This window comes from Polistes fuscatus, unplaced genomic scaffold (genome assembly GCF_010416935.1).
Source record: "Polistes fuscatus isolate 324 unplaced genomic scaffold, CU_Pfus_HIC Scaffold7, whole genome shotgun sequence".
Classification (NCBI taxonomy): Eukaryota; Metazoa; Arthropoda; class Insecta; order Hymenoptera; family Vespidae; genus Polistes; species Polistes fuscatus.
This window is the reverse complement of record NW_025113151.1, coordinates 6120499-6139974: the sequence shown is the minus strand read 5'-3', so window position 1 is coordinate 6139974 and position 19476 is coordinate 6120499. Positions and strand designations below refer to the sequence as shown.

The window sequence follows — 19476 nt, the reverse complement described above, 5'->3', positions numbered from 1 at the left end:
AATAATATAATGTAATATATACTTCATTTTATTTTATACAAAATCACAGTAAAAGTATCGTAGTACTTTAGCTTTGTCCTTAATTGATATAATTGTAATATAAATTAAATTACAAGAATTTTTAAAGAAAACTTTTTACAGACGTCTACCTAACGAATGTGGAAAAAGAATTTTAATAAATTATTTGACTATTTAAAAGTAAGAGGAAAAAGATTGTAAAATTTTTTTAGACTTTTAACGAAAAAACGCCAATCTGGTTTGAGAACCAGGTAATCGACCTTGAACATCTAATAAACCAGCTTGTATATCTGCAATTGATTGAATTGATTTAACTTGTCCACGAGCAGCTACGCTAGGAGGTGATTTAAGTAATCGACGTGCTACTCTGTATATATCTGTGTCCGATATCGCTTCTGTAAAAATAACAAATATAAAATCTATAATAAATTTGTAATCAAATAATCCAATAATTACCAATTGCTTTTATAAAATATTCTGGTCTTTTTCTTGAACCAGTTGCTAAGACCTGTCTTCCGATATCTTCAAATACAACAGGTCTTTGTTCTAGATTCATAAGCAACATAGATTGTAATTGCTTCTTCGCTCTCTATAAAAGCAAACGATATTAAAAGTATAGAGAAAACAAATTTTGTTTCTTCTAATTTACTTATATTAAAATCATATAAATTATATATATATATTATATTAAAATTATGTCGGTAACTTACTTCAAGTTCGCTTTTTGAAATATTGTTAGACATTGAAACCATTTCGTGTACGATAACTTCTACTAACTCTCTTATATACGTAGGTGTGGAAGATGCATGAATACAGAAAAGACCAGTATCGATATAAGCGTGATTATATGCCGTTGCACTGTACAACCAATGATACCTAAAACATGGTTGTATCGATTTTAATTATATTTCTTTTCTTATAAATATATATGATTCAAATTTATTTTCTATTACCTGTTAAGAACATTAGTATACAAACGTGTATACATGCCCTTTCCAGGACCACCAGCACTAAAACTTCCACCACCTCCCATCATCATATTTAAAACGCACATTGCCACAAAATCTGGATCTTGATGTGAACAACCTTCTAAGCCTATTATTACATGTGATAGTTCTGGTAAACCGCTTGGCCCTGCATATACTGGTACAGTACATTCTTCCTATTTATATATTTATATATATAAAACAATGTTATTAAATCCTTAATTTAATTGAAAATAATATTACAAATTTAATAGAAATTTACCAGTTTAAATCCACCTGTGTATTGTGCAATGGATTTATCAACCAACAATTCATTTTTATCTGACGAAACAATATTTTGTTCTTCCCAAATAGGCTTTCGGTCAACAAAGTACCTATAACAAATAAATTGTAAGACTTGAAATCCTTTTTTTAGTTTGATAAAATTTGATTGAAATTCAATTACTTTTCGACTGCTTTAACCAAATCCTTATGATCGATACCAACACCAGCAACGACCATTCTACTTGGAACATAGTGATGTTTCAGATATTTAAATAAAATATTTCTATCTATTACTTCTATATTCTCTTCTGAACAAATCTTGGGAAGGCCTAATGTATTATCCCTATAGGCAGCCTATGAATAAAATACAACCTTAGTATTGTTTTTAATGTAAAGTATAGTATAGTATATATAGTATATATATTAATGTAAAGTAGTTAAGATTCAATACACGATAACATTAAAAATTTTACTTACAGCATGAATCATATCCATCAATATAGGTTCCTGTTCTGGTCTTGTTAACAATGTTTCTATCTCAAAACGAACCGTTTGCCTTGCTGCTAATATCTGTAAAAATAATCCAGTTTAATCTCTACAAATACAACCAATATAAATATGATATATATATTTAATAAATATACCTCATCATCTGTAATTTTAGGTCTCAGTACAATTTCACCTAAAATATTAGTGACTATGTCCAAGCCACGACATTCTGCAGATGCAGCGTAAATAAATGTATCTCTTGATGCCTGACAATCACATATACCTCCATGTCGTTCCAATGCTAGCATTATTTCATCTTTGCTTCCAAAATGTTTTGTTGACTAAAAAATTATTTAACACCATTACACTATTTCAATCTAATTATTTTAAATATATATAATTAAAGTTCTTACACCAAACGCTAATTTTTCAAGAAAGTGAGAGATTCCACTAGGATAGACAACTTCATATCGAGGACCAGAGTCAATGAGAACTAAAAAATATGTTTGTTACTTTATTATATTTTATAATCTTTCTATTATGATATACTGATTAATTTTTTATTGTAATATATTATCCGTACCACCAATTGTACAAAATTGACCAAAACGATTTTCAGAAGCAACGCGTAATCCATTTGATAAGACTGTGACCTGTGTTGTTTGATTCTCTTCCTTAGCTGTAGAATAAATTGGCTTTGGTAAATTAGGTACTGGTTTTGTCAACGGAGGCAACGATGTAACGGTTGGTGATTCTCTTACAGAGGTTGTAAAGTTACGGGCTTGCCAAAGAGTAAAGTTATCTATTTGTACAGGACTGAAAAACAAAACAACATAAATGTTTAAACATAAATGAACATTTTATAAACTCTATTAATTTTTACTTTTTTACAAAATGACTATTGAAATGATAATATTAATTACAAATAATGTATAAATTACAAACTATTAGTTGTATTAATTATGATTTATAACTTATAAATTAAAAATGAAATAACGTAAGGGTTAAGATATAAAAATTTAGAACAACTGTCTAATGTAATATCACACTAAAATTACCGTTTTTTGAGTACAGCAGATAATGAAATTGGTGGTAACCTAATCAACATTTTGACTTTATTTGATAATTTAACAATTTTTTTTACTTATTACTATTATTAGAATTATTATTTATAGACCAAATTTATAGAAAAAACCAGTAGTAACGTGAATATAACAAATGGTTTTGTAAGTCTTATGACATGGAGTTACAAATTATTTTGAGTGGAAACTCCATTGTGATAATCACATATATATAAATATATATATTTTTTTAAATCTAGTATTCGATGTTTTCAGGACAAATATATTAGAAATAAATAATAAATATTGTTAATAAACACAAAAAGTAAATAATTTCATATGGTTAACATATATTTTAGTACAAACGTCTGCCATCAGATGGCGAACAAAATTTTACTAAAAGTTTACTTTCTATATGACTTGCTATTTAAATCTAATAGTCTAGTTAGTTACGATCGTTCAAAGAGTGAACAGTATATAAGGAATATTGTACTAATAACATCGAATTGCGTAGTTGAAGTGATTTCTATCTGTCAAATTTAATTACATATTAAAAAGATGCATTGTATTTTTTTGTGTCTTTCTGCTCTGTTAGTGCTTGCCAATGCAGATTTAGTAAGGTAAGTAAATATTTAATACAATAATTTATAATTACAAAATACGATAAGCGCTGAAAAAACAATAATTAATTAAATATTTTGTTCATTTATTCAAGAATCCCTTTGTATAAGATACCAACCGTAAGATCTAAACTGAAAGAATATGATACGGAATTGCACAAAGTACAGCTTAAATACGGTGATATGACACCGGAACCTTTATCTAATTATCTTGATGCTCAATATTATGGTGTCATTAGTATTGGTTCGCCGCCGCAAGATTTTAGTGTTGTTTTCGATACGGGTTCCTCAAATTTATGGGTTCCATCCAAAAAATGCCATGTAACGAATATTGCTTGCCGTAAGTATACAAATATATATTATAATACTTTCATAGTTATTCTATACAATCAGTAATTATAATAATAGAATTAAATCAGTATTAATCAGCTACGAACAAAAAAAAATGCATAATGATGATAAGTAGTGTCGAAAGGTTAAAGAATATTTATTATCTTTATTTTCCTCTTTGTATTTGCGTTGACTCATGTGATTAATTATATGTTCAATATAATTAATGTAAAATGTAAAATTGAATGATAAAATAATTGTTCAACTATATTTCTTTTACAGTTTTACATCATAAATACGATAGCAGTAAATCATCCACTTATAAACAAAATGGTACTGAGTTTGCAATTCGATATGGCTCGGGTAGTCTTTCTGGATTCCTATCTGTTGATAAAGTATCAGTAAGTTAATATTAATATTATACTAATTTCACTGGAGTGTTATGAACAATGTCTGCATTAATTTATCGCAATAAATTTAATATAAATGAAATTTTTTAGATCGCAGGAGCAGAAATCAAAGATCAAATGTTTGCCGAAGCTATGAGCGAACCTGGACTTGCCTTTGTCGCTGCTAAATTTGATGGGATATTAGGAATGGCATATTCTAGAATAGCTGTAGATGGTGTAACGCCTGCTTTTTATAATATGGTTAAACAAGGCATCATACCACAGGCCATTTTTAGTTTCTACTTAAACAGGTATTTTATTTCATTGTCTGGTGTATCGTTTTCTTTGTTTTTAGTATACTATGTTTCATTTTATATTTTTCAATCTATTCAGAGATCCTTCGGCACCAGTAGGTGGAGAAATGATATTGGGAGGTTCCGATCCAAATCATTATGAAGGTAGTTTTACATATGTTCCTGTGGATCGCAAAGCGTACTGGCAATTTAGAATGGATAGGTACAGTTTACATTATTAATATATTTATATAGTTTTACTTAATTATACTATCTAAAAACTATTGTATCAATTTTATTTAATTGTAGAGTCGAAGTTGGCAACAGTGTATTTTGTAAAGATGGTTGTGAAGCTATTGCAGACACTGGTACTTCATTAATAGCAGGACCAACAGAAGAAATTAAAGCAATAAATAAAGAAATTGGTGCAACACCAATCATAGCAGGAGAGGCAATGGTAAATAATATTATAGAAATCTTTTTTATTTTCCTACCATTTTTATAAAAGTTTTTCCTAAAGAAACTATATTACAAAAAATGAAATAAATAAATATATTATATTTCTGTTTAAAGGTTGACTGTAACTCTATCGACCATTTACCTGTAATCAATTTTGTGCTTGGTGGACGTTCCTTCTCTTTGTCTGGTAAAGACTATGTTTTAAAGGTTGGTAGAAATGTAATTATGTAAATTAAAATATGATATAATTTGTTAACAAATTTACAAGATGTCTGCTTTACTACATAGGTGACACAATTCGGTAAAACTATTTGTTTGAGTGGATTTATGGGTATTGATATCCCTCCACCAAATGGGCCCTTATGGATCCTTGGTGATGTATTCATTGGACGTTATTATACTGAATTCGATATGGAAAATGATCGTATAGGGTTCGCAGTTGCTAAGTAAAAGCAATTAAAACTTTTTTGGCCAAATATAAAAGTAATATTACGATAAAATATGCATTAAATTGGATACAATACATACGGATATATATAGTTTGTTTATTGGCCATAATTGTATCTTATAACGATCATAATTTTATTAAAAAACATGTTGCTATTCATTGTATGTGTATATATGTACCTACATTTAAACAGAGTACATGTAATAATTATAAAAAATTATAAACATTCAAATATACTTTAATTTCTGTTAAGATCTATTAGAATTATGTTATCTTCTACTTCTGTTTTTCGTTTTACTCTCGGGTATATAAAACGTGATACACTAAAAAATAAATTGTTAGTTATTATTAAATACTATAAGAACTAATCGAAATTTAGGAAACTGAATTATTACGAAAGTATATCATATAAGAATAGCAAAGAAAAAATACCTGTTCATCCAAAAAATCGATAATAGCATTAATTTTGCATTTAAAGCCACCTGTTTTTAATATTTGATGCAACCATTCTATATTCAATGGCTCATATTGCAAAATTTTATTATGCAGATCTTTATTAAATTCAATTAATTTCGAAAATGCTTCTTTTATATTAACACAATCATCTAATGTAATGGAGTTTTCAATGTTATTGATATATTCTCCTGAAGTTTCCGTTCTTTTATCATTATAATTGGAGTTCCTTGAATAATTTTATCATATATATATATATATATTATTTTATTGTAATATTTTATTATTTTATTAAACACATACCAACTTTTTAAAGGAGTTACGCTGCATCCATATTCGGTGTTATTATATTTATCTGATAAACTAATATCTGCAGTTTTTCTTTTCTTTTGTGGTTCTTCATATTCATTATACATATTTTTTGCGCTAGTGTCCATTGTTTTACATAAATCAATGGTAGGATGTAACTCATTATAAATATACGTTAATAATTTAATAGTTTTATTACGGCTTTGAACCTTTAATCCATATTTCTCCATTTCTCTCTACAAAATACAGATGTATACAATTACTAAAAAATATTATAAACTAAATTAATGAAATAGCAACTAACAAACATACATCAAGCTCAAGAGTATTCATAATATTATAATTTGGTGGTGCAATATCATCGTTTTCAGTAATAGTAAAAAATTTATTTTTTATAAACAATTTATGGTTATTTTCTTTGATATTGAATTTATCAATTTGATCGTTCTCTTCAGTCATATAATTCATTTGTAAATTTTCTTCAGATTTATATTTCTTTTTTAATATTTTATTTCTTGAAGAAACGTGCAATGCTTTTTTATCTAGTACAGTATGTTCTCTTCTATCATCTATATTAATGTTTGAAAAATGTATTTCATTCGAAAAATTATACCGCAAATCATAATCGGAGTCATGTAGTTTTGAACGTATAAAAGAAATGTTCTCATTTTTATTGAAGTCATCGATATCTTGACTATCTACGTTTATCTCTGAGGTAGAAGATACGACAACAGAATTTGGATTACTTGATTTTAAGGGACTTACATGCTCATTTTCAATATCAGATATTTCAGGAGAAATTAAATTAAAAATATCTGAACAATCATTATTCCAATGATCTGTTTCTTGTTCTTTAAAATTGTCTTTATGTTGATAACTGTTATTTTTCAAAATATCATAATTTTCTACTTCATTTTCAACTTTATCAGAATCTGATACAATAGCTCTAGTATTTTCTATTTCATCAATTTTTATTTTAGTCGTATCATTTTTATATTTTTTCGAAGCAGATCGACATGTAGCAATACTATTATCGTCAAGTTTTCTTTTATTTTTTGTATGCACATCTGGATCATCTGTATCCATTTCACTACTGGAACGGTATGATGCATTTATAAAAGCACTATTGACTTGTGAATTTGGAGTCATTTTCTCTAACAAATGTTTATCATTATATGTACAACTAGTTCTAATTTTTTTTGTTGGTGATAATAAATCTGTACGGTTATGTTCAGTAGGTGAAGTACATGTAAGATCTATTGTAATATTGTATAACTGTGGATTTTGATTAGCATCATTCTGCATATCATTTTCAAGTTTACTCAAGAAACCTTCTTTCTTTTCTCCTTGATCTGAAGAAAGTTTAGAATTATGGAGTTTATCGAGACCACTAGATTTATCATATATCTTCTTTACAAATGGATTTCCATTAAATTCAATGAAACTGGCTGAAGGGTCTATCTCAGAATCCAAATCAAAGTCTGATATAGCATTTTCTCTTTGGACTTCTTCAATAAATAATATTAGATCACTTTCAGATCTGATTTTATCTGTTATTACATTTGAACCCTGTTTTGATTGACTATTTCTTGCAGTTTGCGTTAATGATTCAGTAAGTACACATTCATCGATAGAAGATCTACTTTTGTTTACTGTTGAAGAAAAGATTTGATTTGTATTAATTTCTGAATTGTTTTGAATTGGACTTAACAATACATCAAGGTTTTTATTTAAATTATCCATATTCGTATGATTTATTTGAACATCATTCGTATCATTGAATATATCTGGAGACATACTGTTTTCTCTATCCAAATGCGAATCAGATTTATTATTTTTTTCCGAAGATATCATAATTGTTTTTAACAGTTCATCATGCGAGATTTCCATTTGGGAAATATTAGGAATACTTTGATTGATACAATTAACATCATCGTTATTACAAATTTCTTGTATATCATGATCGTCTAGTTCAAATTCATAATTTTCTGAAGTTTTATCTTGCAAAATAGCATATTCGTGACGCAAATAAGTGAATAATTCTTTGACTTTATATCTTCTTGCTAAACGTCCCAGCGATGACATGGCAATCTTGTCGGTCAAAGTAATTGCATGCTTTTTAATAATTCCACAATAAATAAATTCCAAAAATGCCAAAGCAATGTGATATTCTATGTCGGCCCAGTTGATCATTTCTTTAACCGAATAAGTTGTATTATTGTTTGGTATTATATCGAGTAAAATATTAGAACACCGTATATAAAACACCAATTTATGTACCCAAATGTGTTTGCCATCATTAACAAATATTATTGTATCACTTGACGAACTATTGTTTAGTGCATTTCCCCAATCGAGTATTAAAGTATTAATAGACGATTGCATGCTAATATTTCCTTTTTCTGTTTTTAAAGATAATTTTGCATCCGCTTTTGGTGATATATTCGTGCTTTCCTTTTTATTTAAATATAAATCGGATTTTGTTGGCAATAAATCTTTTGTTTCTGGCTCATTTGTAATATTCGAATCACTTTCAATTTCCTGTAATAGTATTCTAATATTATACTATTATACTAAAAATAATTGTCATGATGCAAATTTTATTCATATGCATGCAAATTATAGAACATATATGCATATAAATACCATAAATATTTGTTTTGTACTTGGTATTACATATGGTGATAATTCCATAACGTAGAAATCTTCTTGATTTTGCTGTAACATTGCTGAATTCCATAATTTACTATCCTGTATATAATATTACAGTACACAATGAGAGAAAATATAAAAATTTCCTTAAAAATGTTTACTATACAACGACCCGAAAATTATACTTACAAAATCCAAGTATTTTTTAAGAGTACGACTTCTCAAATTGTTCTTTTTTGAATTTTCACGTTTAGTTTCTAGTTGTTGTTGGCTCTGGTTAATTGTCTGACTATCTATTAAAATTTCAGCTATTCTTTCAGTTATTAAACGATCCCTTTCTTCTTTTGAACGAGTTTGTAATACTGTTACAAAGCTTGATTTTTCTATTTAACAGAAAAAAGATATATATATATATATATATATGAATAAATTTATCTTCTAGAAAATTTTTATTTTAAATTTATTCATACTTTTCTTTTGGATTCGACTAGTTTCTATTGGATCTTTGTTCTTAAGCTCCATAATAGAATCTTTTGGCGAATATAAAATCTCTATTTCATCGTAACTTCCAGCTTCTTCAACTTCATAAAGGGATTTAGAAAGTGCAAGAGCAAGCTCCAGTTGAGGATCTTTTGTTGAAAACTGTAAAAATATAATTTTTACAATATTTGCGAATATTATCAATGTTTTATTCACAACGTACCATTTTATTTATAGTAGTCTGTTTTTTATTTTGTAATACGGGTGCAGCAAGTAATCCGAGAGAGACTCTTTCAGCAGATTGACGTTCTTGTAACTCCATAGCTTGTAATAATTGTTTCATAGAAACATTATTTTTAGTTGCACAAGTTTTCATATGAAGAGTCTTGCTATTTGTATCCTTAAAAGTTTTAAAACACAATGGACACACGTATGCAATCTTTGCATCATTTGAAAGTTTTGTAGATTCATTGTTTTCCATAGACGTACTTGATTCTGTTTGCTTAGGAACATGGAAAATATTTTTTGTTAATTGATTGCTGATACTCGCTTTCTTATTTAAAGCCTTATTCGACTTGGTCTTTAGCTTTGTTTCTTTTTTTTTATTTGTTTCTAATTTAAAATTAAACTGTTTTAACGTTGTAACTAGTTTTTTTTTAGGAGATTTAAAATCCGCTAGACTTGTATTTGTATCCAAAGATGAAGATTGACCGACTTCGCTATCACTTTTAGGCATATTTTTATCATATTTTTCTATATCCATATTGTATTTGTTTCCGAGGGATTTAATTATAATATATCTATAAATGAAAATTTATTATTTTTATTTATTATTATTTTTAAAAAATATTTATTTAATTCGAATATATTTACATTTTTTTATTTCAGTAGTATGAAAAATAGTGTAAATAAAAATATTTTATAATATTTAAAATACAATGATCATAATTCGTAAAATATAACAAATTTAATAATTATTTATATGTATTTACTCATAAATACATTTAATAACATCATTCATTAAATAATACATAATACATACTATTACGACTCTATTAAACTGTCTTCAAGTAGGTACTTCTTTATGTTCCTGCTGCTGCATTAAATATGTTTAATTAATTTCATGCACAGTATAATATAAGTAGATTTTATTTAATTGAATGTGAAAATATTTACATGTTTAGCAATTTCTTCCCTTATTTTAATTCTTTCTCTTAGTTGGTGCTCCAAGTTGCTTTCTATTGGATCAGGTCCAATAATGCTTTTACTCGGTAAAAATCTGAATTTACCTACAAATCTTTCTAAATCTAGAAAGGGACTAAAAAATAATATTTAATTTATTACAATGCACGCATAACTGAATAACAATTTTAAATTCAATAGTGATATGTTAAATCTTTATTTGCATGTATATATATGTAAATATAAATATTATGAAGTATAAGCTATATGTTTCAACTGTCATTAAAATTAAATGTAATATATAATATACATAATACTCTCACCTCAAAATATAGGAAATTGTGAAAATGAAACCAGAAGAAATAAAAATTGCACCGTAAATGTATTTATTGACTGGAGTTCCATAAAACTTCCGAGGTTTTCTATATTCTATAGATCTTGGATCTTTATACATTTCCTGCAACGAATCGAATTTACACTAAATATAATAACCAAATAATTTGAATAAAAACCATGTACTTTTCAAAATAAAATATATGTACTTAGAATTAACGAAAATATAAAGTTATGAACGAATATCTACAGCCCTTTGTTTGTTCCAAGTGGTGAGATAATGAAACTTTGATAAAAGATTTCTACATTACCACGTGTCGATAATTCTAAAGAACACAGAAGTATATAGAAGCTCACAAGTTATATTCACATTATATTCACATATTAGTTGCAGATGTTACTGTATCGTTTGATAATGTATCAGTAACCTTGAGAACAATGCGTTGCAATATTCACATATCAAATTGTAGTATGCTTATATTAACGAACTGATAATTATTTTATACAGAAAAAAGATTAACATTTTATCGAGGGAAAAATATGAAGTATATGTGACATTCGACATTTAAAGCATTGATCCGACGATATTGGAATATTATTATCTACGATCACGCACAACTTATAAAGCTATTTTTATCGTAAATAATTTTATCCATAAACAACATTTGTTTTAATTATTTATCATATTTTTATATTTTTTAAATACTAGTTTATTGAGAATATTTAAATCTGCAGATAGAAAAAAAAATATCTTAAAATACTAAGCACTAAATCTAGCAGTGACGTCATAGCATGACGTCACCGACACGTCAGCGGTGATTTGCTTTTCTACATTACAGCAAAATATATCACTGCAAATACATTATGTTTATATTTAATATATTAATGTTATTCAATTTTCTTTAATATTATTTAACGCATTCAAATTGCATTTGATTAAAAGAACTTGAAAGTGTTTCGAATATGCGATAATACTTGATAATTGTAAAGGTTGTTCAGTCAATGAGAAAATCTATTAAACGGTTTTAATAATTGTATCATTTGCGTTAATCAAAAAAACGTTAATTCTAAACAATTTTGTAACGTAAGAAATGTACGGGGTTGTAAAAAATAAGAAACAATAAAAATTTAAGAAGAAAGTAATAAAGGAATGTAAAGTGCTGAAGAAAAAAATAAAGAGTGTCGTAGGCGCAAAGTAAAATAAGGCACAAGCTGAAAGAAGCAAAAAATAAGTAGCAAGTGAGTAGAAGATTGGTAAAAAAGTGTAAAATTGTCTGCCGCGCCTCTCGGTGCTTTTATAAAGAGACGGCGATAGTAGCATTGGCGGGGGTAGCAGCGGTAGCGGCGGAGGTAGTGGTGGAGGTAGCGGCGGGGGTAGCGGCGGCGGCTAGGCAGTGCTACTGATGGTGGGGGCGGTGGGGAGATCGACGGCGAGAGACGTGGATGGTCGCCATTTTGATGGTGACGCGCAGCTCGGGTTCCACCAGTGACGAAGCCACTGGAGTTTTGACGTGGCTGCTACGTACCTGCTTGCTTGCCCACTCCGATTGCAGCAAAGTTGGTGACGAGAAATACGTAACTGGTAAGTACCCAGCTGGAGAATAATAACAAGCGGACATGGACCACTGCGCTAACGGTACACCCGAAATACTCTCGATAGTAGCCGTTAAACGTTTTTATTCGTGAGACTCTCAACGCATGTTGAAATTTTATGTCTGCTACTATGGAATATGCTGCGAAATATGGCGTCTTAAGAAAGGACGAGACGAATATCTTCGTTGAACAATGATCTAGGGTTACCCCTGTTGTTTCGACATATTTAATTTTCTCCTCTTCAAGGACTCGACTGATCTTGATTAAAACGATGTGCACATTAATGAATGGCGGTTCTACAACTTTCATACATCTGCCGCCAAAGCACCTTAAGTGTTTATTGTTCTGATATTATTTTTAGATCTGCTTATGTAAATGACGCAGTAGCATAGTCAGTTCGTTCTTATTGGCGGGAACTTTTAAAATTTCCCTTGTCTCTCCACGTTAGTTCTACGGTTTAAATTAATCTGACAGTTTCTTCCGTTTTTCTTTTTTCGATTATATTTCAGATCGTATTTATCGATGTCGGAATTTGAACTATTCGATTAAATAATCGATATTTTATTATTATTACTTATGGTATTATTACATAATATAAAGAATGTAGTTAATTATTATTTTTGATGTGCTGATATTTTGCTAACTTACAAATTTCAAATATTTTTTGTTCTTTTTTGTCACATCGCTTGATTATATTATTATGTACTGAACTAGTTATATATTTATTCTATGAATTATATGCAGTGAAATTTGATTAATTTTGATTAACTTTGATTGCGTTTAGTCTATCTCATTAGTATACGTAATGTAACGAATAGTAAAAGATAATCTATTTCATTCGATACTAATCATAATTACAGGGCTCGTAGTACCCAGGCTATGGAAAGTATGGTCGAGGAAAATGGATCGGCCGTTGACCCATTATCACAGGGTTCTCAAAGTGGTGATGCTGCTCCAGCAATTGCAACATCGGTACAGTCTCTCAATAGAACGCCTCAACAGCAAACTCATCATCTGGTAGCTTCTACCAGCATTGTGCAACTGACACTACCTTCATCGGGAGCAACACAGGTATACAGGAGAAACTCCTGTGTATCTATGTCCAATACATTTAATTCCTTTCTTTTTTTTTCTTCGAATGCATGCATGCGTTATTTCTTTATTTCTTATAAACAGTTAAATTTCTGCGAAACTTTTCACGTAGAGATTTTTTCTTTGATATTGCATAATGCTGGTTTTTATTACAAAATTTATTTATGAGTTGCAAAATATACATTTACAATGATTTTTCTTTATACACTTGTATCTAATTTTTTTAAAAAAAGTTGTAACTAAAATTTCTATTTTCATCTGAAAATATTATGAAAAAGTTTAACGATATTGGAGCATGTAAATAGTTCCCCTTATATCTCTCATTAAATATATAATGTTATTATTTATTATGTCATAATAATATATTTTACAGGTTCAATCAGTTATACAACCCAACCAGCAATCCGTAATCCAGACGGCAACAAACATTCAACCTGTTGCTCTTTCCAAAGGAAATGTTATTCTTGTTAGCAAACCAAATTCAGTCATACAAACTGCTCAGGGCAGTTTACAAACGCTACAGGTACTTCATATTGTTGTTTTACACATGAAATATATATCCTTTATATATTTGACAGATTAATATGTATTCTAATAATATTTCTATTTGAAATACTTAAAATCTTTATGTTTAAGGTTGTCGAAACTGCGAGTGATGATAGTTTTACTGATGAAGAATCTCCTAAAACAAGAAGTAATATTCTTACCAGACGTCCATCTTACAGAAAAATTCTTAACGATCTAGGTGGTGGAGAAATTACTGGTGAGATTATCCTTTTTTATAATTGTCCGTTTTTATTTATCAAAGATCTTTTTACACTATGTGACATTGATTTAGAGTTGCTTACTGGCTATAATTTTTTTTTTTTATAATTATTTAATTGAAAAAATTTTATTCGATTATTTAATAGAAGCATAACAAGAAATTGTTTAACTATATTTCAATAATGAAAAGAAGTAATTTCTTTTATAATTGTAGAAATACTACTTTGAAAAATGAAATTCATTCAAATATTGCAATGGAGTATTTTTTTAGTATGATTGAAGTTCAAATTGTTCATGGAGATCATCAAAGTGCATGTCAGTTCATACAAATTTCATTGTTAATAGTGAAAGATAATTATATTATAATATAATGAAACGATAAAGTGCAGAAAATTGATAAATGTCATGTATATGCAAATGAATTGAATAGGTTTAGATATACGATGCTTACGTTTACTTATGTTTCTTCGTTTATCTGCTATGATATCTGTGAAAGGATGCCATACCAAAATTACAATGTATACGTTATGTCAGTTAGGTTTCCAGATAATCCCAATTTATTTTCTCCCATATATGGAATTTATTTCCTTTTTGGAAGTGCATAAGAACTTTCATTGACCTATGAGTGTGTGTGCTTATTTTATTATGAATAGTAAAGATGTATTCAAATGATGAAGAGGTATAGCATTTGATAATCAGTTTACTTGTCTTTAGTTATGGTGTACAAGTTAGAAGATGACGCATTGATGAAGACATTTATTAGAATAATTTCTCTTATTAATTTAATAATAATAATAATTGAATTCAACATTAATAAATTACATAATTGTCTGTTCTTTTTTACAAATAAAAATGAATGTTTAAGAAGAATAATTATTACTTGCCACCATTAAAATAAGATATATTTATACATGTTTCTTTGAATCTATTATTACTATTACTATAGTTGAAGTTTCGAAAAAATAAAGATTTATATTTGATAGAATTCTAATCTTCAGAGTCTCTATACTTATGCTATGTGGTTGGTCATTTTTAATCTGTCATATAATTTGACCTGTTTTAATGGTTCACGTAGGGTTACATTTAAATATATAAATTTATTGTTTATCTTGCATTTAAATGTTATACGCTTATAACTATTTTTATTTATTTAACGAATCTATGAGCTTACAAAATAATAAATATTCTGTCTTTTAATCGCTAATTTTATTTCTAAAAGAATAAGATGTAGATAGTATATATTTTTATTTTTCACTTTATCTTCTATTTCCTTTTTGTATGAGCTGACGGCACAATAAATTAATAAATAGATAGATCAGTAACCAGAAAGGAAATAGTTATTAATTGTTATAATCTGAACACTTTATTTTTCATACTATTATTTATATTATATGATTTACATTTTATTACAGTATATATCAATTTATCTATATAAAAAAATTTTGCCACCACATACGACGTTATAATAATTATTGAGAATATTTTTAATTATAATAATAAGTTACTATCATTCATAAAAAAATTCAATTTCAAAATGTTAATATTCTTCTTGCTCGTATAAGAAAATATAGAAGTGTATGAAAAAAAATACATTTCACTGTAATGGGAGGGTTCTTCATTCGGTGTTGCAGACGGTCGTTTACCCCCCATAGAATCTTCTTCAGAGTGTGATTCTAATGTGGACAGTGAAGTGTCTTCCCACTCTCTTCATTATCAGACAGGTTGGTTATTTTATCTTCTGCATATTTCTGCTGGCTGTTCTGTGTACCACTATGATCTCTATATGTATTTTATCCACCGTCAAACATACTTTCTATTATCAAATTGGGATGGTCTTTGACTGATATAGCATATAATTACATTAAGTATGCCAATTTAAAATACTATCTCATACCCCTGTGTGCATTGCCTAACATGACATTGTATCCAAATATTCGTTTGGTGTGGCATCCTTGTGTATAGAAATTTTTATTTAAATTAAGTAGTATCAACGTGATATACGAACAAATAATTGATATAATTTGCTATTATTTAATATCGATAGTTTACATCACAATATCCTCTGAAAGTATACATGACATTATAATCTTTATAGCATAATGAATATGTGAATACATATTTGAATACAAATATATTTATACATTTGTAATAATACAAGAATAAGCATAGATTGATATATTTTACAGTAATACCTGCTGGCGCGATTCAAATTGCAACACAAGGAGAAGGCGTACCAGGGCTTCATACGTTAACTATGAGTAATGCAGCAACGGCGGGTGGAACTATAGTAGAATATACACAGACCCAAGATGCACAATATTTTGTCCCAGGTGTGCTTTAGTCATGTTTATTTTTATCTTGTATTCTTCTTTGCATTATCAGTAGCGAAGTTACAATTTCACGCGTATTATATTTAAAATTCGATAGATTTTCTTCTTACGCTTCTTGCATTATTATTCTGTAAAAAATTATTATTTTTTTCTCTCTCTATTCTATGCTTTTTTAAAATAAAGTAGTTAGTAAGGATTTTCGTATCTATAAATGTACAGCCTTCGACACCGTTACAGCTTATTCAGGACATGGTGTAGTTGTTGAAGATGCAGCTAGAAAAAGGGAATTGAGGTTGCTGAAGAACAGGTAAGATAAATGTTTATTTAATAATATTTATACAGAAATATTTTCATTATACAATCTGTAATTAATGAAGACATTTTTTGCAGGCAAGCAGCAAGAGAATGTAGAAGAAAGAAAAAGGAATATATTAAGTGCTTAGAAAATCGTGTAGCAGTTTTAGAAAGCAGAAATCAGACTCTAATCGACGAACTGAAGTCTTTGAAGGAACTTTATCAACAAAAAACTGACTGAGGTTGGTGTTCAATATTGAAACACTATATCAAAATTATTAATTGATTATGGAATCTGTACATGTTTTGTTTGTGTACATTATCCTAAGACATTGTTAGGTAAACGGTGGTGATGTAAATGCATTCTTATAGATAAGCGTTCTGTAACATACTATATTTAAGTGTGAATACAAAGGCTTGTGAGACTTGCTATTACTAAAGCGAGAAGCCAAAGGTATATGAAATGTGGAAGTAGGGAATGTATAGGCAAATATTTGGGAGATCATCATATATATTTTGGATAAAGATGATTATTAAATTCACACCAATGTTCATGCATGGAGGAGATTAAAAAAAGTGTTAATGTTCAAAATGTACAATCCTTACAGAGACAGTATGATCATGGTATTTTGACATAAATGATGTATTACTGTAGCATCACTGCGATCTTCCATATTTGTACATTATAAAATAGATGATCGCAAGATATTGCAGAGAATAATATGATGATTTTATAAATAGACAATTTATGATGAATTTAGTCACTTACGCAACTCTTTTTTTTTTGCTAAATATCTTTTGGATGCAAATCCTATAAATATATATTAATGTATATCAAATAGAGCTACTATATTATTTTAAATCCTCATTTGCAATGATTATTTCATTAAAAAGCAATTAATTTACATATATCTTATTCGAATAAGGAGTATTTTTTATAGTCTTTTAAATTTTCTTATTGTTTATCGTATAATATATATATATATATATAATCCAATATAGAAGCTCATCACTTTTATTTACAAAATTGACAATATTATTTTTCACAATTATATTGCTTTTATTTTTAAAATATTACAATTGATCCATTTTATGGATTACAATATTATAATTTTGTTTTTTTTTCTTTTCTTCTTCTTTTTTTTAAAAGCAAAAAGAAAATAAGAGAGATGAATGAATATCTATAATGCGAAAAAACTATGTGTATTTGAAAGAGTCAGAATCTACCATAAAGTTTATTCTGTCTTCTTTTTTTTCTCCTCCTCTGAAACTACAAGCGGAAAAATACTACTGATTGATATATATGTAAAATATAAATGTAATATAATCTAGAGTGCCTTTACAATTTCTGTGTACACAACAGTATAAATATAAATATATATATATATATATATACATATATATATATATAATTATTACGTTATAAGAACACAGGATAGAGATAATATTTTTAAATTATACATTACAAAATACTTTTATGCACTTGACATGTTATAGAAGATTCTGTTAATGTTGGAACTTTTCATTCTGATGTATATTTTCGCATTTTTAAATTAAGGAATACTAGCATGAACTAAATATTTAAATATCAAAATGTAATAAATATATCTATTTCGTTAGTAAATAACGATAAAAACCACTTTATCTTCATGTTTCGCGATCTCTCTGTCCAGTACACAATTCTGTATTCGATAATAATTAATCGTTACTTATAATTATTTAAATAATCTGATTTGTGCTATGCAAAAGAGATGATTAAAAAACGATTACAGTAATTTTCAACTTTTCTGAATTGTTATTTGCTGTGAATGCCACAGATCTGGTTTGCTTCGTTATATATTAAACAATCAAATTCTGTTTCAATTTTTTGGAAATTTTTAATATTCAAGTAATGGCTATATGAAAAACAATATTTATTTTCTAATATGTTTGATATATAACAAAAAAGTACAATGTATTAATAGCATCATATAAATGAAAACAAATAGGACTTGTAATATAAGTTTCATTATTTCTTATGCATTACAAATTTAATTAGAAAAGATATTCTTTATGGATTATTAATTATGAAATATTGATAATAATAATACACATGTATAATATATGTATATCTTGGTTGCTGCACCAATATTATAAAATATTGTACATAGATAATATATGTATTTTTACATATCACTGGCCTAAATAATAAAATCTTTAAACCCTACAATAAAGATAAAATGAACATTTACAAAAGATAATCTAATAAATAATGTAGACCATCAATATTCTCTCAAGTATTTTTGAGAATACTGTTATATTTTATTATTACTTAAAAAGAATTTCTGATATCAGATTTTTGATTAACGTTTCATATAGTTCAAATAAATAAGTTTATCTAATTAAACAAATTAAAAAGAAACAAACGTATTTCATTTAGATAATATATAAATTAAGCAAAAATATAATTTATATTATGAGCTTCTACTTGGACAAGTGTTTAAATGTATGCTACCAATAATTTTAAAATAAGAGTATTCCTTTGTAACGAATACTAAAAATCAAGCTATGTATTCTTTATAAAACACAAATTTATATATATATATATATATATATATAACTGCTTAAGTATTAGGTGTAGAAATTAATTTAGTGCC

The 19476-nt window shown here is 27.6% G+C and overlaps 4 protein-coding genes across 21 annotated transcripts; 2 read left to right on the top strand and 2 right to left on the bottom strand.

The window, feature by feature from the left end:
* Positions 1-14: 14 nt before the first annotated feature.
* Positions 15-3003, bottom strand: LOC122523827 (mitochondrial-processing peptidase subunit alpha). The gene is made up of 11 exons (XM_043645710.1): positions 2816-3003; positions 2341-2573; positions 2171-2250; positions 1913-2098; positions 1746-1838; positions 1450-1622; positions 1267-1378; positions 972-1180; positions 729-894; positions 475-607; positions 15-413 (listed from the first exon to the last, which is right to left on the bottom strand). The coding sequence occupies exons 1-11, from the start codon at positions 2863-2865 to the stop codon at positions 235-237; spliced, it is 1614 nt and encodes a 537-aa protein (XP_043501645.1). The 5' UTR covers positions 2866-3003; the 3' UTR covers positions 15-234.
* A 248-nt stretch (positions 3004-3251) lies between these two features.
* Positions 3252-5516, top strand: LOC122523830 (lysosomal aspartic protease). Its single transcript, XM_043645720.1, has 8 exons — positions 3252-3438; positions 3534-3778; positions 4051-4169; positions 4269-4468; positions 4551-4673; positions 4760-4907; positions 5024-5116; positions 5198-5516. The coding sequence occupies exons 1-8, from the start codon at positions 3377-3379 to the stop codon at positions 5357-5359; spliced, it is 1152 nt and encodes a 383-aa protein (XP_043501655.1). The 5' UTR covers positions 3252-3376; the 3' UTR covers positions 5360-5516.
* Positions 5435-12395, bottom strand: LOC122523826. Of its 6 annotated transcripts, none has more exons than XM_043645705.1 (12): positions 12293-12395; positions 10757-10890; positions 10428-10569; positions 10294-10347; positions 9475-10051; positions 9242-9413; positions 8961-9154; positions 8766-8870; positions 6885-8660; positions 6114-6355; positions 5790-6039; positions 5435-5680 (listed from the first exon to the last, which is right to left on the bottom strand). In XM_043645705.1, exons 5-12 carry the CDS (start codon positions 10012-10014, stop codon positions 5627-5629), a joined length of 3333 nt encoding a protein of 1110 aa, XP_043501640.1. In that variant the 5' UTR covers positions 10015-10051; positions 10294-10347; positions 10428-10569; positions 10757-10890; positions 12293-12395; the 3' UTR covers positions 5435-5626. The 6 variants fall into 6 exon arrangements, with proteins under 6 accessions (XP_043501640.1, XP_043501642.1, XP_043501639.1 ...); XM_043645707.1 differs by lacking the exon at positions 12293-12395 and adding an exon at positions 11078-11699; XM_043645704.1 differs by lacking the exon at positions 12293-12395 and adding an exon at positions 10976-11069.
* Positions 12185-17585, top strand: LOC122523831 (cyclic AMP-responsive element-binding protein 1-like). 13 transcript variants are annotated; one of them, XM_043645726.1, is made up of 8 exons: positions 12185-12348; positions 13220-13331; positions 13825-13974; positions 14088-14214; positions 15848-15937; positions 16403-16546; positions 16766-16853; positions 16937-17585. In XM_043645726.1, the coding sequence occupies exons 2-8, from the start codon at positions 13239-13241 to the stop codon at positions 17079-17081; spliced, it is 837 nt and encodes a 278-aa protein (XP_043501661.1). In that variant the 5' UTR covers positions 12185-12348; positions 13220-13238; the 3' UTR covers positions 17082-17585. The 13 variants fall into 13 exon arrangements, with proteins under 13 accessions (XP_043501661.1, XP_043501665.1, XP_043501656.1 ...); XM_043645730.1 differs by having other exon boundaries at positions 12186-12348; positions 16784-16853; XM_043645721.1 differs by having other exon boundaries at positions 12188-12348; positions 13220-13430.
* Positions 17586-19476: the final 1891 nt, after the last annotated feature.